The 18890-nt window shown below is 43.1% G+C and overlaps 2 protein-coding genes across 2 annotated transcripts in view; one reads left to right on the top strand and one right to left on the bottom strand.

Moving 5' to 3' along the window:
- Nucleotides 1-1437, bottom strand: part of rasgrf2a (Ras protein-specific guanine nucleotide-releasing factor 2a) — a 33101-nt gene extending 31664 nt beyond the window's left edge. Inside the window, exon 1 of the mRNA XM_070850251.1 lies at nt 1156-1437. Coding sequence (XP_070706352.1) covers nt 1156-1437 — 282 coding nt within the window. The remainder of the gene's footprint in view (nt 1-1155) is intronic.
- Nucleotides 1438-17039: 15602 nt separating this feature from the next.
- On the top strand, nt 17040-18668 carry ankrd34ba (ankyrin repeat domain 34Ba). The gene has a single exon (XM_070851068.1). It carries the CDS (start codon nt 17040-17042, stop codon nt 18666-18668), a length of 1629 nt encoding a protein of 542 aa, XP_070707169.1.
- The last annotated feature ends 222 nt before the right edge of the window (nt 18669-18890 follow it).

Raw genomic sequence — 18890 nt, 5'->3', positions numbered from 1 at the left:
TAGCAAAATATGGATTTCGTGTGGAGTTTCTCTGCAAAAAAAATCAGTTCCCTGCACACATTAGTAGCATCAACATCAGGGAATGAATGAATGATGAAGACCATGAGGGTTAGTCGATCAACTGATGAACAGAAAGTTAAAGAAGGAAACTATTTTTATCATCTTTTGAGGTATTTTTGAGCAGAAATGACAAACATTCACTGGGTGCAGCGTCACCATTTCACTATTTTCTGATCATTTATAAACCAAAATGACCTGCAGACTAGTCGATGATGAAAATAAGCATCAGTCCAAATCTAAAAAATACTCAATTTATAATGACATGAAACAAAGAAGAGCAGCAAATTCACACGCCAGAGACGCTGGACCTGGAGAAGTGCTTGAAAAGTGACAGATGCTGATCGATGAATTGACTCGTCGTTCCAGCTCTGGTTTGAATTGATTATTTTAGAACTGAAACAGGCGACCTGAAGTTCCCCTATTCGTCTGTGAACACAGAGCAGGTTTTATTTATAGTAATTTAACTTTATTTATACATCCTGTGAAGACAAGTTGACGTGGGCCTTTGATCCGGGTTCTCATTAATGTCTGTAGACCATTAAACACTTAAAAACTGTTAATTCATATTTTCAGCCATGAAATGTTAGTAATATTGTACGTTTTTGGGTTCCTGGCAGCTTTAAACTTTGTGTAATGACTTATTTTGTGTCAATTTAACAAACTTCATAATCACTTTACATGTACATAGATTGCATTTATGGTTTTACATGTAAAAAGACATTTTATAGATTTCCTGCTCCATTTGTGTGTATAAATGGTTCAACAGTACCTTTTACAACCCTGAACTGCTCTAGAATATCAATTTCAGTAATTTTCATTAAAGATTTGCACATTTCTACGAGCTCCTGTGTCATTTGTCTTTTTGGCTTCCTGGCAGCCTTAAACTATCTAAATTAATAAAAACACAGCTGGAAGAATTTAAATCCTGCAAAAAAGGTGAAACAAAGACAAAAATGAAGCTGGACTCTACTGAGGTGACTAATGAAACGTTATATTTAAATAATTTAACACGACAGAGCACCAGCAGCCTCCATCTCCACACTGAACTCACTTCACTGGTCTAACTGGGCCTCCTCCTCTCCTCCCAGTACGCACCTGCTGTTTCTCCATGGGCTCCTTGCTGATGGCGGAGGACACCTTGGGCGCCGGTGCGCGCTCGCACGTGCATCCCTCCAGCAGGTATATCCCCGAGGGCCTCGTGCTCTGGTCGTTCTCGTAGTAGAAGAGCACGTTCTGGTAGAGCGCGAAGTACTTCTCGGCCCAGCGGCTGTTCTCCGTGGTCTTCTTGCTGAGGAAGCCGCGCTTGGAGCCCTCTTTACGCGCCACCACCGACAGATACAGTGCGTGGCCCTCGTTGTACCGCACGCCCTTCTGCATTTTACGCTCACCAGGGGTTTTGTTTTTTACTCTTTAAAACTTCAAACTGTCGCCGGAGGCATCACACCACATCACATCACACCAGTGCGGGGCTGCGGCTGCGTTCAGCGGAAAGGCGCCAGAGAGAGAAAGCGGTTAATGTCTCCGTGTGCGGGGGGGAAGGTAATCCAGGCTTACCATGGCACAAAAAGTTGGAGAGTCCGCGGCGCATCACACTCAGCAGCTCGCCAGACCGGGGGCTTTAAGGCGGGCTCTCCGACCACAGACACGCCAGCAGCTCACGACGCGTCCACGCTCCAAAACAAACTTTGGCGAGGAGTTACCGAGGCGCGCACTCGCGTTTATTTGGGTTGTTTGTGTTTTTTTCTCCAAACCGAGCGGGAAAAATGTGATGTTTGAGAGATAATCGTCCCGTCAGCGGCGCAGAAAACAAAAATAGATCCAGGGAACAGACGGTGAAAACAGAATCACGACGGAGATCAGCGCTAATCGGCTTTGACACCAACTTAAAGAGACAGGGCGCCGCAGTCCTGCCGCGCGCTGCGCTGCGCCTCGCTGGAGCGCACGAGCCCAGGGACGCCCTCAGAGCGCAGGTGCGCAGGAGCGCGTGGAGGGGCCGAAAGTTTAACGGTGCTGGAGTCAGCTGACCTCCATGTTAAAGGACAAGTTCGCATTTTTCTCCCCAAATCTGTCTTAGAAGAACGATCATCCACCACTCTGAAAATACTCTATTACAAGTAAAAACCCTGCATGGAGACACTTAAAGTACAAATACTTCAAAAAGTACAGTCCTTGAATACAAGTACTCAGTTACAGACCATCACTGGAGGGAAATGTCACTTTTTAATTCACCATATTTGTCAGACAGCTTGACAAATTAAGATGTTTTGCACACAATGTACATGAAAACATAAAATATGATATAATATGAGTTAAAAAGGTCGAGCTGAAACTACTGATATTTGCTATTTCAATAAGTAATGTTGGTTTTCACTGCACAGGAAGGGCCCACATTTACCTCTGAGGCGTAGTGGAGTTACAGTATTAAGCTGCATGAAGTGGAAACACTCAGCTGAGGTGCAACCGCCACTAATTTGTACGCAGGTAAATTATATTTACGATTTTGGCTCATTAAGCTGCATGAAGTGTCTTTAAGTGTCAAACTAATAGACTAGAATAATCTTTAATATTTGATCCTTTAAGGACAAATTGTTCTGTTTACAATGAAGTGATGCTAATATACATGAATATTGTCTCCTGCTAAGATTTCAGACAAATTATGGTGCTGTTACATAAGTGTTTGGGCCTCACACACACTTGTACTTCTATATTTGTGGACACTCAGACATAATGCACTCCTCTGCCCTTCACCCTCATCTTAACCATCACAGCTCAATGCCTAAACCTAACCTTGATCTAAACCTAACCTTAAAACCAAGTCTTAACCCACAAATGGCCCACTGATGTCGTAGGACTGGCCATAATGTCCTCACTGACCTGGTAAAACAACACACACACACACACACACAAAAGGAGGGCAAAAGCAGAAGTTTCTATTTTGGTAAATTGGTGTTATGCTTCAGAAGATGGGTGTTTGTTTTGAAACTGCCATCGCGCCTGAAAGCACAAGCAGATGTAGTGTGTGTGTATGGAGACAGATGTTACATGTGTGTGCATATATTAGTGTGTGTTTTCAGCAAAGCTGCCACTTCTGTTCACACACACACACACTGTGTTAGACTCAGTAACACCCCCTCCATCGAGCAGTGTCAGGGTCACGAGCATGCAACAGTTTAACGTCCCGTGGTCGAGTCACACCCCCCCACAGACGCAGAAACGCCATCAAAAGACACAATGTGACACACAGACGACGGCAGTAATCTGTTAGGCAGCTTAGTATCAGTTCACTGTGATGAAGTCTAACCCTGGTCCACTCTGCGCTGACCTGTCGACAGCGCTGCCGTGGAACCGTAGAGCACATTTACTGAACTTGAGGCACAGCAAGTTTATTTATAAAGCACTCTGACTTGCCCTTTTGTAGAAATGTGCTTTACAATTGTGATAATCCCTTAAAAAAAAAAAAAAGGTGGACATTTAAATACAATAAAACTCAGAGACAGAAAATACAAACTAATAGAATAAGACTATAAAAGGTAGAGTGCAACTGTACACTTCCAGTCCACTGCATGACAGGGGGAAATACTCTTTCTACATATTAAGATTGTTTTGCAGACAAAACAAGAGCTTATGAATTATGTTTCGTTATAAATTAAAGCAAAAAGTGCAGGAAAAAAAAGCAGCTGAACCAAGAACTAAGTCTGCTCACTAGATTATGCTCCATGAATGTTTATTGCCTCCATTTAACCAGAAAAATGCAGAGATTCATTTTATAAAGGAGCTTTACAGGAAAAAACAAAAGAAAAAGTGTGTGTGTCACCTGACAGGTCATGTGATCACAAAATGGTTTACGTTTAATTATTCCAGCTTCTCAAATGTGACGATTTGCTGTTTTTCATTTAAATGATTATTAATTTAAATTTATTTTTGATTACTTTTTAAAGGTTTGGACCATCGATGGGAGAAAACATCATGAAGGAGGCACTTTGGACGCCATTTTTCACTATTTTTACAAGCCAATCAATCAATTAACAAAGATAATCAGATTAATTCAGAATGAAAATCAGCATCAGCTGCAGTCACATACTTAATAGTTCACTCAGAAGAGACAAAACTTACAGCCTCCAAGTCTGAAGTCAGCTCACAGACAGCCGTCCTGAAGTTTGTGCCTGTTAGGGACCAAGCAGCAAGAGCAGGACACAAGAGTAACTAAGGCTTTATTTAGCCAAATTAAACAATCAAGAGGAAAATCAAGGTTGCAAACGATTAAAATACATAAGCAGAAAAACAGAAAGTCTGACTACAGGCCCTTAAATAAACTGATGTCAACAAAACAGTGCAACAGAAATCTAAACTGAACAAACCTGCCCAGGTGAAAGACAAAGAAAGGGGTATATATACACACAGGCTAGCCTACAGACAAACGAGGGGGGGTTCCAACTCCTCACCATTAAACACCCCAAAATAAACCCAACTACCATTTAAAGATATAACCCAAATAATACCAATATACACCAAAAACTACCCAAAGAAACATCCACACTACATAATACAACACAACATGCCACTTTCTGGAAACCTCTGCAGGCCGGAGCACCCCCGCCCAGCACGGGGAGGTGACCCCTTCCACTTCCTGCTTTCCAGAATAAAATGGTGCCTTAGACTCCTCCTCCCCCTTTTTGCCGGGAACTCAGAAACAAGAAGGTAAAATGTATTAACTCAAAACCAGCTTGATAAAATAACTAAATGTGTGCACTCAAATTAAATGTAAATTAAAGAAAAAATAAACCTTAAACCAAACAGCAGAAATGAGTAAAACAATGTTGCATGAAGTTGTGAGAACATTTGTCATATTTCCATCCAAAAGAAGAATCACAGGACTTTAAGTACATTTTCCTGATGATACTTTTCCTCAAGGATCGTTTTCACTGCAGGACTTTGACCTCAGCAGAGTATGTGACAGTGTTAGTGGTGCACAAAGTATTCTGATCATCGTTCTGCAGTAAAAGTGCTGTTTGAGGTCTCATTTGATAAAGTGTTTACGTAACAAAGACACTCACTGTGTTTAAAAAACACTTTCAGCCGAAGCCAGAGTGCATCTTTCCCAGTTCAGCAGATCTGCAGCCACCCACATGAGCAGAGCCGGCGGAGGATAATGAAGCCCACGCTGGTGCAGCTCTGAGCCCGCTGGGATGTTAAAGCAGGACTGCCGGTAGGGGAGCACACGCCAACCGCTAACCCACCTTGATCCTGAAACTCTTGTGCACAGACACGCGCTCGGATGCAAATGAAGCACGCCGAGGGAAAGAGGTGGCACTGCAGAGGAGAACAGAGGCTGTTTAATGTGAGAAAAGGCTTCTTACTGAGGAGACTTTGAGTAAGAAACATCTGCCTATTGCTTTTTCAGTTAAGTGAATCATCATTTAGGTTTATAATAAGTCCAAACACAGGCTCATTTGTCCGACAGTCTAAAATATTATATTTACAACAATTTAAAAATAGAAAAGCAGCAAATCTTTACATCTGACGAGCTTGAACCTGAAGATATTTAGTATTTTAACATAACTCAGCTGGTTGCCACTTAATCTTCTGCTACTCAGTTAATAATAATAATAATAATAATCCTGTAAACTGTTGGTAGTTTTCACACTTCTTGTAAAGTAACTAAAGCTGTAACACGACTGTAGTGTCATTAAAGAGTACAATATTTCCCTCCAGTGGTGAATATAACTAAGCACATTTAACCAAGTTACTGTACTTTAAAGTCTTTTTATGCAAGTATTTCTACTTTTGTCATAAAATCTAAGGGAAATATTGCTCCACTACATTTGAAGCTACGTTGCAGATCTAGATTAAATACAAATTATTAAACTCACCTGATAAATTGTGGTGCATTTTTACAGGATAAACCAGCCAGCAGTAAATTAAAGTCATTAAAATGAGCTCCACATGCTGCATTATTAAAGTGATGAACACATGAATGATCAATGATTATAATCCAATAGAATATATATTCTACATAATGAGCCTCTCTGCATCATGTGGACTTTTAGAAAACATTAAATATTTGTACAAGTACGTTCTTCTCCCACTTGTGTTACTCTAAAACGTAAGAGTTCAATCATAAAACAGCACAGAAACAATACTTACAAGAACCTCAGATTGTTAAACTTTACGTTAAGTACTTGAGACATTGTGCTTTACGTGCCACCGCTGCTTTTATTACCCATAATCCCAATGTTTGTGACCTTTAACCTGCTGTATTGGCAGATACTGCACAGAGCGAGTATGTAAAAGTCATTAGAGTCTAATCCAGGGGTTTGTAGGTAAACAGGTTACTGTAAACTCAGCGATCCAGCCCTTTAACTACTGAGCTAGATTAACCTCATCCTGTCCCATCAGCCGCAGAGCTTTAAGGCCATGTCTGATGTCCACTGGCAAACGTTTGGCGAATGAAAAAGTCTCATTGCAGCTTAATATCATCAGTGGAGCTGCATGGGAGGGAGGGAGGGAGGGAGGGGGGGCACAGAGAGAGAAACAATCCCTCTGAGGTTAAAGGGGAGGGCAAGGACATGTTGCATCATAGCCAGACGCACTCTGCTCGGTTCAGTCGGCGGGTACGCTCATGAAGCAGCAGCACAACGTTTCCACCAGCAGCTGCTCCTGCTGAGCCGAGCAAGAGGAGCTTTGGACTTTATGCTACTGCATACGTTCACTTTACACAGCCCAGGGGTGGGGTAAAAAACTTGTAATTTCCAAAATTTAAGTTGTGAATTTATGAGAAAAACTGAGATATCGTCACAAATATACAAGCAGAAATTACTTAATTCATGAGAAAATAAGTGATTTGGATCGACCTCATCACACCACAGACGACGACGCTCACCGTGTTTTCTGCTACACGCTGCATTCAGATTCAACAAGGAGGAAACACATTTTACTCCAACATTTGTGACTTTATAATCTCAGGGAATATCTGAGTTTTTTTCTTGTAAATTTGTGACTTTAATCTCAGAAATTCAGAGTGTTTTCTTGAACTATTACCGCCCTCCTCTTGCTCTGCAATCATTCTTTACCATGACCTGAACACCACAATGTATTTACTGCATTGAATAGGGAACAAAACACTGGATAAATGCATGTAATGCATTATCATATAACCTGCAGTAGTCCCAGCACCTGAAACGACTTATCCATAACTGGACAGAGGTTGAGACTGAGAGAAACTGCAGATTATATAAAAGGATTTATTAGCAGTGGCTTTTTGAAGGGTCAATAAAAATGTTCAGGCTGCCAGGTTGTGTGTTGTGCTTAAACCTGAGCTTTATTTGTACATATTTTGGTGTCTAAATGGCTGGAGGTCCAAAAAGTTTAGAGTTGATCCAGTAGATCACCAGCAGCAACCAAACAGGCTACAATGTGATCCTTTGGGACAACTGCACCTGATCACAGTAGGTCCACTAAAAAGTGCTTGTCTGATCCACTGACAGGCTCAGAGTGTTATTCTAAGTGTCTGACAGCATCATGGAAAGGATCCCTACAGAGAGAGACCTGGAAGATCCTTTTGGTTTAACCACAAACAGCACACACACCAGACTACATTCACTAAAACAGGGATTTTAGCTCACAGAAAACAGGAGCTGCTGGTCTGCTGCTGTCTCAATCCGTTAGTTTGTTTGTGTTATTGTGAGACTTTGGTGTTTTAACATTCCAGTTTGGACCTGAACTAACTTTTTAAAAACACCAAGGTTACAGCAACTAGAGCAACAACTCCAGTGTTCTGTGAGGTAAAATTACTGGTTTTGTCAATGGAGTCTGGTGGCTTTGAAGAGAGCAATGAACTGAACAGCTGAACCCAATTCCAAGATTTGTGTACTAGCCACACAAACAGTCCTGTCTTCTGTGTGGTAAAATTAGTTTCACATGAGAGGGGCACATCCAGAGATGATGCCAGCAGAGTACTTACAGCGTCACAGTCTGCAGCACAAGGCCACCGACTGATTCGCTGCATTTAACACGTTGGGAGTGAGAGAGAACAAAAAAAGCACGTTAGAGTTAAACTTTGAAGCAACACAAAGGTGAGTGCAGATAAAGTTAACTTAAATTTCTAATTTTTCAAACTCATACTTCATATTTTATAAACAGTTACCAGTCAAATCTGTCGGACCGACGACGTGAACAGTTTTATTCGGTTATGAGGGACTGATGTGTCACAGTTGGTGGTCTTGGACGGGGACATAAGGAGCTTTAATAACAGCACTCTCATCTGTAGATATAGCCAGCAAAGGATTATGGGGGATTACTATTACTGTGTGTGTGTGCCACGCTGACCGCCACACATGAACCAAACATTACTGATCATGATCTGCACTCTTAACTAGTTCTCTGAAATAGACACACAGCAGCTGATCTCTTTGCATCAGTCTTTTTTTCCCCTCCCTGTTTCATGTGGTGTGTTGTTGGACGTCACCATACGTGGAGGCAAGTGAAGCACAACTCCTCTCCAACACTGCAATCCTTCAGTCCGGTGGCCTGCAAATGGAGGCTGGTTCTGTGATCTGAGCCACTATTTGTGCAACAAAATAAGAGATAAACTTCTGAGAAATGATCCAAAAGCAGCAGCTTGAAATATAAAAAGACATTAAACTCACCAACAAGGGAAGAGATATAGTTCTAATATAAGACAACCCACCTCAGGACCTTCTCTGGAGAGTGAAGCCTCAGGATGGAAACACTCAGCAGCTAGAAACCAGGAAGAGGAAAACAAAAATTTGGATCCAGGTTTCTGAGTCTCAAGACCAGAAACCAACATAGAACTAAGACAACCGGACCAGAAACAGCACATCTGGGCTGATATAAGAGGAGACTGACTGATGAGGGAAGTGAGGACAGGTGAGGCAAACAAGGAGCAGGTGACGGCAATCAGACAGACAGGAAGTGACAGAAAGGAGAGGAGACTACTACAAAATAAAACAGGAAATACCCAGCAGAGCATGTGGTGTTCAGACACAGAGGCCCTCGGTTCAGATCCAGTTTGTGGCTGTTATCTTCGCTTTCTCACCTCTATTTCTTGCCACTCTTAAAATATCCTGCAAAATAAAGCTTTAAAATGCAGAAAAATTATATTAAAAGACAGAAAAATCCTCATTTGAGGAGCTGGAAGACGACAAAATAGCTGCAAAGTGGCTTTATGTCCGTCTGCTAATTGATTAATCTGCCGTTCTTGTACATAAAGTTTATATATATATCAAAACGTCGTGTTTTATGAATTCCTCTGATGTTAAAAAAAACAAATCTCCAAATTAAAAGTGTGTTTTTCCCTGAGAGGGCAATCAAGCAGGTGCCTGGTTAGTCATGACGGCTAAACATACAGTCCGTGGGTGTCTTCTGTTTCCAGCTGAGAGTGCTTGATCGAGCGGCGGTGGTTTCCATCGGAGCGGGAAGGAGCACAAGGAGCAGAAGGAGAACAAGGAGCAGAGGGAGCAGGTAACGGCTGCTGAGCTTCACTCTCAGCTGTAGATGGAGGAGTTCAAACCGGGCAGCAGAGCTCTGAGCTTTTCATACAGCACACAGGCTGTTACTCACTCTGCTGTGTTACAAAGACAGGCAGCCTCTTCCCAAGAGGCCTCGCACGTGAAGTACAGTGAAAGAGAGTGAAAGTCAGGCCTAAACCCACCTCCTCTGACTCCAGCTTCACCCACAGACCTTAAAACTCTCTGTCAGATTTAACAGAGCAGCTGAGGGACAGTGTAGAAGTACTACCTGTACCGTGTACTGAGAGTATCTGCAGTAAAAGTACTGATCCACTGGTTCTAAGGAGCTTTTTCACACAGTCGATCCTGCAGCTTCAGAGTCAGAGCGGCCAGTTACTGTAGTACTATCAGTAGTACTAGTACTATCAGTAGTACTAGTAGTATTAGTAGTACTAGTACTATCAGTAGTACTAGTAGTATTAGTAGTATCAGTAACAATAACCTCTGTTTGAATCAATAACCCCTGCTTTAATCAATAACCCCAGCTTTAATCAATAACCCCCGCTTTAATCAATAACCCCAGCTTTAATCAATAACCCCCGCTTTAATCAATAACCCCCGCTTTAATCAATAACCCCAGCTTTAATCAATAACCCCTGCTTTAATCAATAACCCCTGCTTTAATCAATAACCCCCGCTCTAATCAATAACCCCAGCTCTAATCAATAACCCCCGCTTTAATCAATAACCCCTGCTCTAATCAATAACCCCCGCTCTAATCAATAACCCCTGCTCTAATCAATAACCCCCGCTCTAATCAATAACCCCAGCTCTAATCAATAACCCCTGCTCTAATCAATAACCCCTGCTCTAATCAATAACCCCTGCTTTAATCAATAACCCCAGCTTTAATCAATAACCCCTGCTCTAATCAATAACCCCAGCTTTAATCAATAACCCCTGCTTTAATCAATAACCCCTGCTTTAATCAATAACCCCTGCTTTAATCAATAACCCCTGCTCTAATCAATAACCCCAGCTCTAATCAATAACCCCCGCTTTAATCAATAACCCCTGCTCTAATCAATAACCCCTGCTCTAATCAATAACCCCAGCTCTAATCAATAACCCCCGCTTTAATCAATAACCCCTGCTCTAATCAATAACCCCAGCTTTAATCAATAACCCCTGCTCTAATCAATAACCCCAGCTCTAATCAATAACCCCTGCTTTAATCAATAACCCCTGCTCTAATCAATAACCCCTGCCTTACGGGTGCCCTGGTGTCTCACTACTGTTGTGGGGTCCTGCCACCTTGTGGTGCGTTCATGAACAGCACCGTGAGGTCTCAGTGTTTCTATGGCTACGGAGAAGTGATGGAGACCTGCACAGGCTGGACCATCATCATCATCATCATCATCATCATCATCATCATCATCATCATCACAGACAGTCTCCTTTATTCATCACCACACAGGTCTGACTCATCACGTTCAGTTTACTGCATCCACTCGTCTAATATTTGCTATATTAAGAGCAACAAGTGGTTTTTTTGCTGCCTGTATTTTTTTATGTTTCAAGTTATATTTATAAATCAGTTTTTATTTTTAAATTACAAAATACATCATGTGTGTGTATGCAAAGTGAATGCAGACACACACACACACACACACACACACACACAGGTGCACACACACTCCCACACAAAGAGCAGTTCCTCCAGCACAATTACAACATGTGCCGTCATTCGGCCTCCTTGATGGTTGTCATGGAGATGTCATTGATGAGGTGGACAAAATAATTTCTTCTTTTCCAGCTACAGAAAGTCCTGCCAGGCTGTTTTTTTTTTTTTTTTTGCACAATTAAAAGACCCTTCGCTGAGTCAGACCTCCTTTAATGAAAAGACAAAATCACACATGCAGGGTTGCTACAGCGCTTCACCTCACACGTTCATCTCCGGCAGCCTCTTCCTGCTCTGCCTCCCTGTGACTCCTCAGAGCTGATGCTGATGCTGATGCTGATGCTGATGCTGATGCTGATGCTGATGCTGATGCTGATGCTGATGCCGGTGCTGATGCTGATGATGCTGCTGCCACGGTGATGGATTAACCGTTTCTTAGAGCTGCCTGACAACAAGCCTGTATCTCTCTCTCTCTCTCTCTCTCTCTCTCCTCTCATCATCATCGTCACACTTTATCTGAGGAGCAAACACAATCTGGAAAACCTTGACTGCTGCAGCTCCTGCCACACACACACACACACACACACACACACACAAACACACACACACACACACACAAACACACACACACACACACACAGACACACACACACTAACTCAAGCAGCGCTTGGTCACAGAGGACACCAGTCGCAGCTCTGCAATAGGGGAGTAAATGTCCGCAAAAGAGGGCTAATCCTGACTGAAGGCTGGTGAGTAGTGCGGATAAACAGCTGGACGTTTATCATCAACAATTGTTCAACTTCATTTTGTCGTCTTGTGATCAGAATCTGATCGATAACTCTTGAGTTTTAACGTATCTGATGATGTTGAGCTCTGTGGAGGGCTGAGGAAACATCTCTTCATGTTTAATGTTGTATTTGATCATTTCTGACCAACACGTTCTGTCTCTTTGAGAGTGTGTTGCACAGCTCTGACATGTGCACACACACACACACACACACACACACACACACACACACACACACAGAGGGATGTTAGTGGGCTCTCACAGAGGATGAGTGCTGAGCTGAAGTGGAGTTTTCTGTCCTCAATCTGCATAAAACACGCTGCATGCATGTACTGCACAGCACAAGCATGCGTCTGTGGTCAGCTGGTGAGCGTTGGGATGTTTGTTTGAAGGGGAAACCACAGCACGAGGACAAAGTGCAGACTTTTAGCGACAATTTGAGGCTGTTCACACCCACGCCGGGTGAACGCTGCAGGAAATGAACCCCTGTTTATACGTATGTGGCCCTAATATTAGGGAACCCTGGCTGGAGTACAGTGACGCTTCCATTTTCCTTGGAGAGGCGTGTTTTTTGTGTCGGTGTGACTTCCTGCAGGAAACATCTGATTCTAGGTGATTCTAGACATTTGCATTTGGAGTCTGTTGCTGTTTCTCAACAGCAGAATGAATCAGGATAAATTAATAGGAGCCAAAATAAAAGGAGCGTTGAAATCAGTGGTGGAAAGTGACATTTTCAGGTATTTTTACTTAATTATTTCCATTTTATGCTACTTACTGCTCATCCACTACGTTTGAGAGAGAAATATTAAATAATATATATAAGATATTTTAAAATCTTTACTTGCATATATAATACAAAGCATTGTAATTCAGTAAATTAAACCACCCAAATCTACGATAAAACAGCTGCCAACACTAAAAAACTGTACATGTCAATGAATAAATCATTATTCATTTGTACAATATTGAATTACATATCTGTGACAGAGGCTTCTTACCTAAATAGTGAGTACTTTTTTACTTTACGTACATTTTGCTGATAAAAGTACAGTTTTAAATGCTGCATTTTACATTTTACTATAATTAACCGCGCTCGCCGGTCTGTTATACTTTAGCACAGCGGTGCTTTGAGCTAAATGCTAACATGCTAACATGCTAACACCGAGACAGTTTAGCAGGTTCATGTTCAGATTAGCTTGTTAGCATACAAACATTTGCTGTTGGAGACATCGTTATAGTTTTGCAGGTGTTTGGTCATAAACCAAAAAAAAGAGCAAATGAACAAAAGTTTTACCTCATGATGATGATGATGATGATGATGATGATGATGATGATGATGATGACATTTTAACTTTATTCCTAAAATGCTAAATTAAAAAAAAAAGAAAAATCTCCCTCCTCGCAAAACCACAAATACCAACCTCATGGTGGCGCTAGAGGAAAAGTTAGAGGATCCCCAAAGCCACTGTAAAGCCAGATTCACCCTCTGGGAACCATGAATGTCTGTATAAAGCTTTGTGTTGAGATATTTCACTGGATACTTTGGCGATTAAGACAGAAACAAGAGAGATTTTACCACGACACGACCTGCAGGGTGTTTTAGTGACTCAGTGACTGACTTGTGATGGAAAAACGAAAAAGCATCAGCGACCAAAAAAAGGGACGGCGTGATTAAAGTCATACCACCTCCACCTCGTCTGTCAGGTCTGGTGTTTGGTCTTGGCAGCAGCGTTATGAAGCAGACGAAGAAGACATGAAGAAAACACGACACCAAGACTCTGTGGGTCATTAGAGTTAAGCCAAATATTAAAGGAGCATTCCACATTTTTACACTGACACACTGACAACATGAAGATCGGCTTATTCTTCATGTGTATTCCAATACTGACTCCACTTTATTTATATAGCACCTTTCACAAAGTGCTTTACAATAAAAACAAACAACAGATAACAATAAAATAAGTAGATATAGCAGCTAAAGTATATACATACATACACATATAGAACATATAGATGCATAGATGCAGTGAAGAAAAAGCCAAACTGTAAAAGTGAGTCTGAAGAAGAGATTTAAAAGAGGTTTGTCTGCCTGAGATCCTCAGACAGGGAGTTTCCTACAGCTAAGAGGCCTGAACAGCGGCTGCTGGAGGATCTCAGGCAGCAGACCAGAGATATAAGCAGGAGCCTGACCATGCAAGGCTTTAAGATCAAGCAGTGAAATCTTAAAATCAAAAAACTCGCAGCTAAGCAGTGAAGGGCAGTGGTACTGGACTTTAATGGGACGTACAGCTCTACTAGTTTTGTGTGTGTGTGTGCCAAAAATACCAGGATGTCCTACTGCAAATAGTGCATTTGTTGGGGACTATTTTCTGTGGCGGATGAATCTAGTGAGTGTTTAGAGCAGCAGGACAGTGTGTGTGGAGTTTAGTCAAAATAAACTACGGTGTTTGAGTTCATGGTGATGAAGGGAAGATGTCAGCCAAAGCAGAGATGTCTTTTTTAATAGTTTTTTGACAATAATGGAGCTCTATGGCACAGAGGAAGGAGATATAACAGGCTGTGATACACACACACACACACACACACACACACACACACACACAACACTTGTCTGGACGTAGATACATCCACCGTTTTTTTGTTTTGGTCCTTTCATGAGAAGATAAAACATCACCAGATTTATCCTTTAACCTCATTTTAAATTCCTTTTAAATCAAATGGTGCTCGAGCAAACCTTAAAGTCCGTGTATTGATTTATTACTATGTGGAAACTGGAGCATTGCTAATAGAAACATGTGCTATAAATACATGCTGAATGATGTAGGGCACTGATCATCATATGGTTTCAGTTATGAGAGCCACTCACATACGTAAGCACATATATACACTAGCATGTGCTGTAGACACACACAGTACGTGATGCATTTGGACACGTATAGTCAGACATTGGCTGGTTACGTTCTCTCACAACGACACTAACCTTTTTAAAAAGGTCCCAAAAGAGGTGTTTTTCTGGGTGGAATTGGTTGCTGCTGTTCTTTCATAGCCATTACAGCTCCATTATTGTCGGTGCAGTAAACATTTATGGCCCCACACACCAAGCCCTTTGCTCCTTAGCATACTCTTGCAACACACAAAATAATTTCTTCCCTTTATTGGTGTAAATCCTTGCCGTGTTTCAGTTTCACGGGCTGTGACTCACAGGGGAAAATGTTGTGCTAGTGTGTGAGACGTTGGTAACTGCCACCTTATCTGGTCTAACAGAGAGAAGCAAGGACAAGCAGCACAAAGGCTGATAGAAAGTGGCTGCCTCTGCTGGTGCTGCGGAGGACGAGTGCATGAAAAGGAACCGCTGAATGGATCCTATATGCAAGGACAAAAGACAATAACTTTATATGTTCTTCTTTTTCAAACCCAAAACTGCTTGTTTCACACACACACAAGTGGATTTATTGGTATAGAGGATGGTGCATGGAGAATATTTCATCAGTGAAAGACAATCAGACAAGCAGATTCGTAGGTGTGGTGCATGTGTGTGTGTGGTTTAGTATAAACATTCCCTATACTACATGGGTAAAAGGGAAAGAAATTAATGTGGATAAATGGCACAGAGGGGCCGGATTTGGGGTCGTTCCCCGGTGAAAGAGGGCATGAGGCAGCTTTGGTAGCATCCAGCCCCTTTCATCAGGCTTTCCTGTTTATCTATCACTGCTAACAAGTAACTCAGAAACTTTTCCACAAGTGAATCGTGTCTCTTGACCTGTCGTACACACATGCAAAGGCATGTGGTAAGCAACAGGGGCACCAGCTGGGAACCCTCTCGGTAACTGGTGTTTTATTTAGTTGGGTCTGCGACACCGAAAAGGCTCAGCAGTGTGTTGCAGCATCCCAGAACCACCAGCACACCAACCTCTGAACCCAGCTTCTATCGTCTGACAAAGATTTGAGCCTCTGGGGGAAAGATTTCCTCTTGTGTGTCAGACATTTGATTGTTATAAACAGAAATCTAAATATGAATGTGGATCAGTTACAAAGAAAAGCTAACAAAAAGCTAAATTGTCGTCGCATGATAGCCGATGGGTAGCGAGATGGCACTTCGGCCTCTTTTGGCCTCCACATGGACGGTGATTGGTCAACATCGACTACACGACTACAAATGGAAACCTGATTCAGCCTCCAAGATTCAGCATCAATATGCAGAATCTGTTTATAGAGATTACTCGCACCCACACACTCAATACAGGCCTCTGGAGTGAGCTAACACTGTATTGCTAACACTGTATGGCTAACTGCTCTGCTACTTGCATGTGTACATGGTACTTGTGCTAGCAAAAGGGTGTCATGTGATGGAAACAGCTTGTTCCTTAACCCCTTACTGCCTGAATTTATTTACAATTATATAAAAACATTAATTATTTGTGTTTTTGCATTCAAGCAGATGCTAAATTAAGTGGAGATTGTTAATTTGAATATAACATAGCATAGAATAGTGCAATATAATAATAGTATAATAAAATATATATGTATATATGCATAGAATATATATATATTTATTTATGTATGTATGCATCTATGTATATATAATGTATACATAGAATATGCATCAACCAGCATTAGTGGGATACAGAGGCCACCACAGCTGCATCAAGACCGGAAGAGGTTTGAGGCGAATTCGCGACAATAGGCAACAAGGGGTTAAGGGTGCACAGGCTTTTCATTATCATTTGATTTGTCCTGTTTGTATTATGGTTAGCATACTAGCGTCTAATAACCCAGAAAAGTAAAAACGGCGACCACAACCCTAAAATAGATATCTGCGTACGTGGTTGGCAGAAGGCTTAAATTGGATAAACATAGATGAAAAGAAAAGAAAACAAAAGGAGAACTCAATCAGAATGAACTGAGAATGCTTATGTGCCAATTTCAGACATTTTACTTAAGATGCAGCTGCTTCTTCTGCGTAATTCTCTAAAAGTGTTTTGTTGTTTTCCTCAGAAACCTGTGCTACAACAGCTCCAAAACCAACAGCTGGAACCAAGAGGGATGGAGGGGGAAGGCTGTAATCCTGGGGTGGCTATGGACTCAGGTAATCCCCTGCTACGAGCAGTCTTCCTCCGTCGCCTGCGGCTCACACGGCTGCTCCTGGAAGGAGGCGCTTACATCAACGAGAGCGACGGCCAAGGCCAGACGCCCCTGATGGTGGCCTGCAGGACTCAGCACAACGATGCCCAGAGCGCCAGCCGGGTCAAGCTGGTCCAGTTTCTTCTGGAGAAAGGAGCGGACCCCAACATCCAGGACAAGGAGGGTCGCTCTGCGCTGATGCACGCCTGCCGGGAGCAGGCCGGCCCTGACGTGGTGTCTCTGCTCCTGGCCAACGGGGCGGACATCAGCCTGGAGGATCAGTCGGGGACATCAGCGTTGGTCCACGCAGTCATGGCCGGAGACTGGAAGGTTCTGAAGCTGTTGCTGGACACATGCAAGGCCAAGGGGAAGGAAGTGATCATCATAACGACTGATAAATTCCCATGCGGGAAACTGCAAGCCAAGCAGTACCTCAGCATGCCTCCCCTTGGTCCTCTTGATCAGACGGACAAAATGGCATCAGCAGCGCCTGCGTCTCCCTCTGAAATTCAGCTCATCACCTCCCCCCAGTGCTCCTCCTCCTCCTTATGTCCCCCAAAGCCCGTCTTCTCCTTTAAAGAAGCCGAGTCCTGTGGTGTCAGCTCCCATCCGTGTTCTCCGTCGCGGTTGCAGAGGCTTGGCCAAGCGGCGGTGTACGGACTGCAGCAGCCGCTCCTGAGGTTGAACTCTGAGCCCTGGCTAAAGATCCCAGCGTCCCTGCTCACCCAGCAGCCTCATGCAATGTCGTTGCCAGAAAATGGCAAAGACCTCAACCAACCCGAGGACCTTTCTTTCAGAATTCCCAAACTGGATGGGGACAACAGCACAAATTCAACAGCTGACAGCTTCAAATGGTATGAAGGAATATTGGCGAGGGACAAAGGAGTGGAAGGAGATGGAAAGAACCAATGTGCCAAGCAAAAGATTTCCTTACCAGGTCTCCTCTCGTCCCACTCTGCCTCCCACCCTAACCTCCACTCTGTGAACCTTGGAACGGATTCAGCTGCTTCCTCTTCCTCACTTTCTGTTGGCAAAAACCTTCACAGCATGGCCTCGTCGAGCCTTCACAGCATAATACAGAGGCGCAAGCTCGGGGCGGACATCTACAACTCTGACCCCCAGCTGGCTGTAGACATCCAAAATCTCCCCAGCGAGTCCCAGCAGAGAGCGAGAGACCTAACAGATGGCAAGAGGCTGGCGCCCTTACGCTGCTCCAGCACTCTGGGCTCCAGGGACTCACTGTCAACCTCAGGTCCCAGCAGGAGAATGCTGTCTGGGTACGAGCGCAGAGGATCCGGAGCCTTCTTGTTGGACCACAACTCCCAGGCCAGGCCTAGATCTCTGCCACCTCTGGCCCTCAACTCCGCCAATGGCCCCATCTTTAATGTTTGTAACCTCAGCTCCAGTGCTGGAAGCGGTTTCTGTGAGAAAGAGTCCGGCGTAAAGCCTTTCCTTCCCTCTGCTCCTCCCGGGCAGCCCAAAGAGATGACCCGAAGTATGCTGCTGAGGAGACACTCGATGCAGACCGAACAGTTCAAAACCACGGTTTGAATTTCAACCTGGAGGACAGAGAAGCGCACCAGTGTTTTAATGTGAAATGTTGTGTCATGTGATGTAGCGTTAGTGCAGTGAAGTTCAGTGAAGGAAACCAAAGAGGATATGCAGGAAAAACCAATCATCCCTATCAATTTAACAAACAAACTGCAGGTTACCTTCCTCTGCCTAAGCGTGCTTGTGTATCGTCACTGTCTGTGTCGCTCCAGTGTGCAGTTT

The sequence above is a fragment of the Pempheris klunzingeri genome, chromosome 19 (assembly GCF_042242105.1).
Source record: "Pempheris klunzingeri isolate RE-2024b chromosome 19, fPemKlu1.hap1, whole genome shotgun sequence".
Classification (NCBI taxonomy): domain Eukaryota; kingdom Metazoa; phylum Chordata; class Actinopteri; order Acropomatiformes; family Pempheridae; genus Pempheris; species Pempheris klunzingeri.
This window is presented reverse-complemented; position numbering and strand designations above follow the sequence as displayed.

Bases quoted from the DNA above. Each gene is read 5' to 3' on its own strand.
- ankrd34ba (XM_070851068.1), top strand. From the start codon at position 17,040: ATGGAGGGGGAAGGCTGTAATCCTGGGGTGGCTATGGACTCAGGTAAT.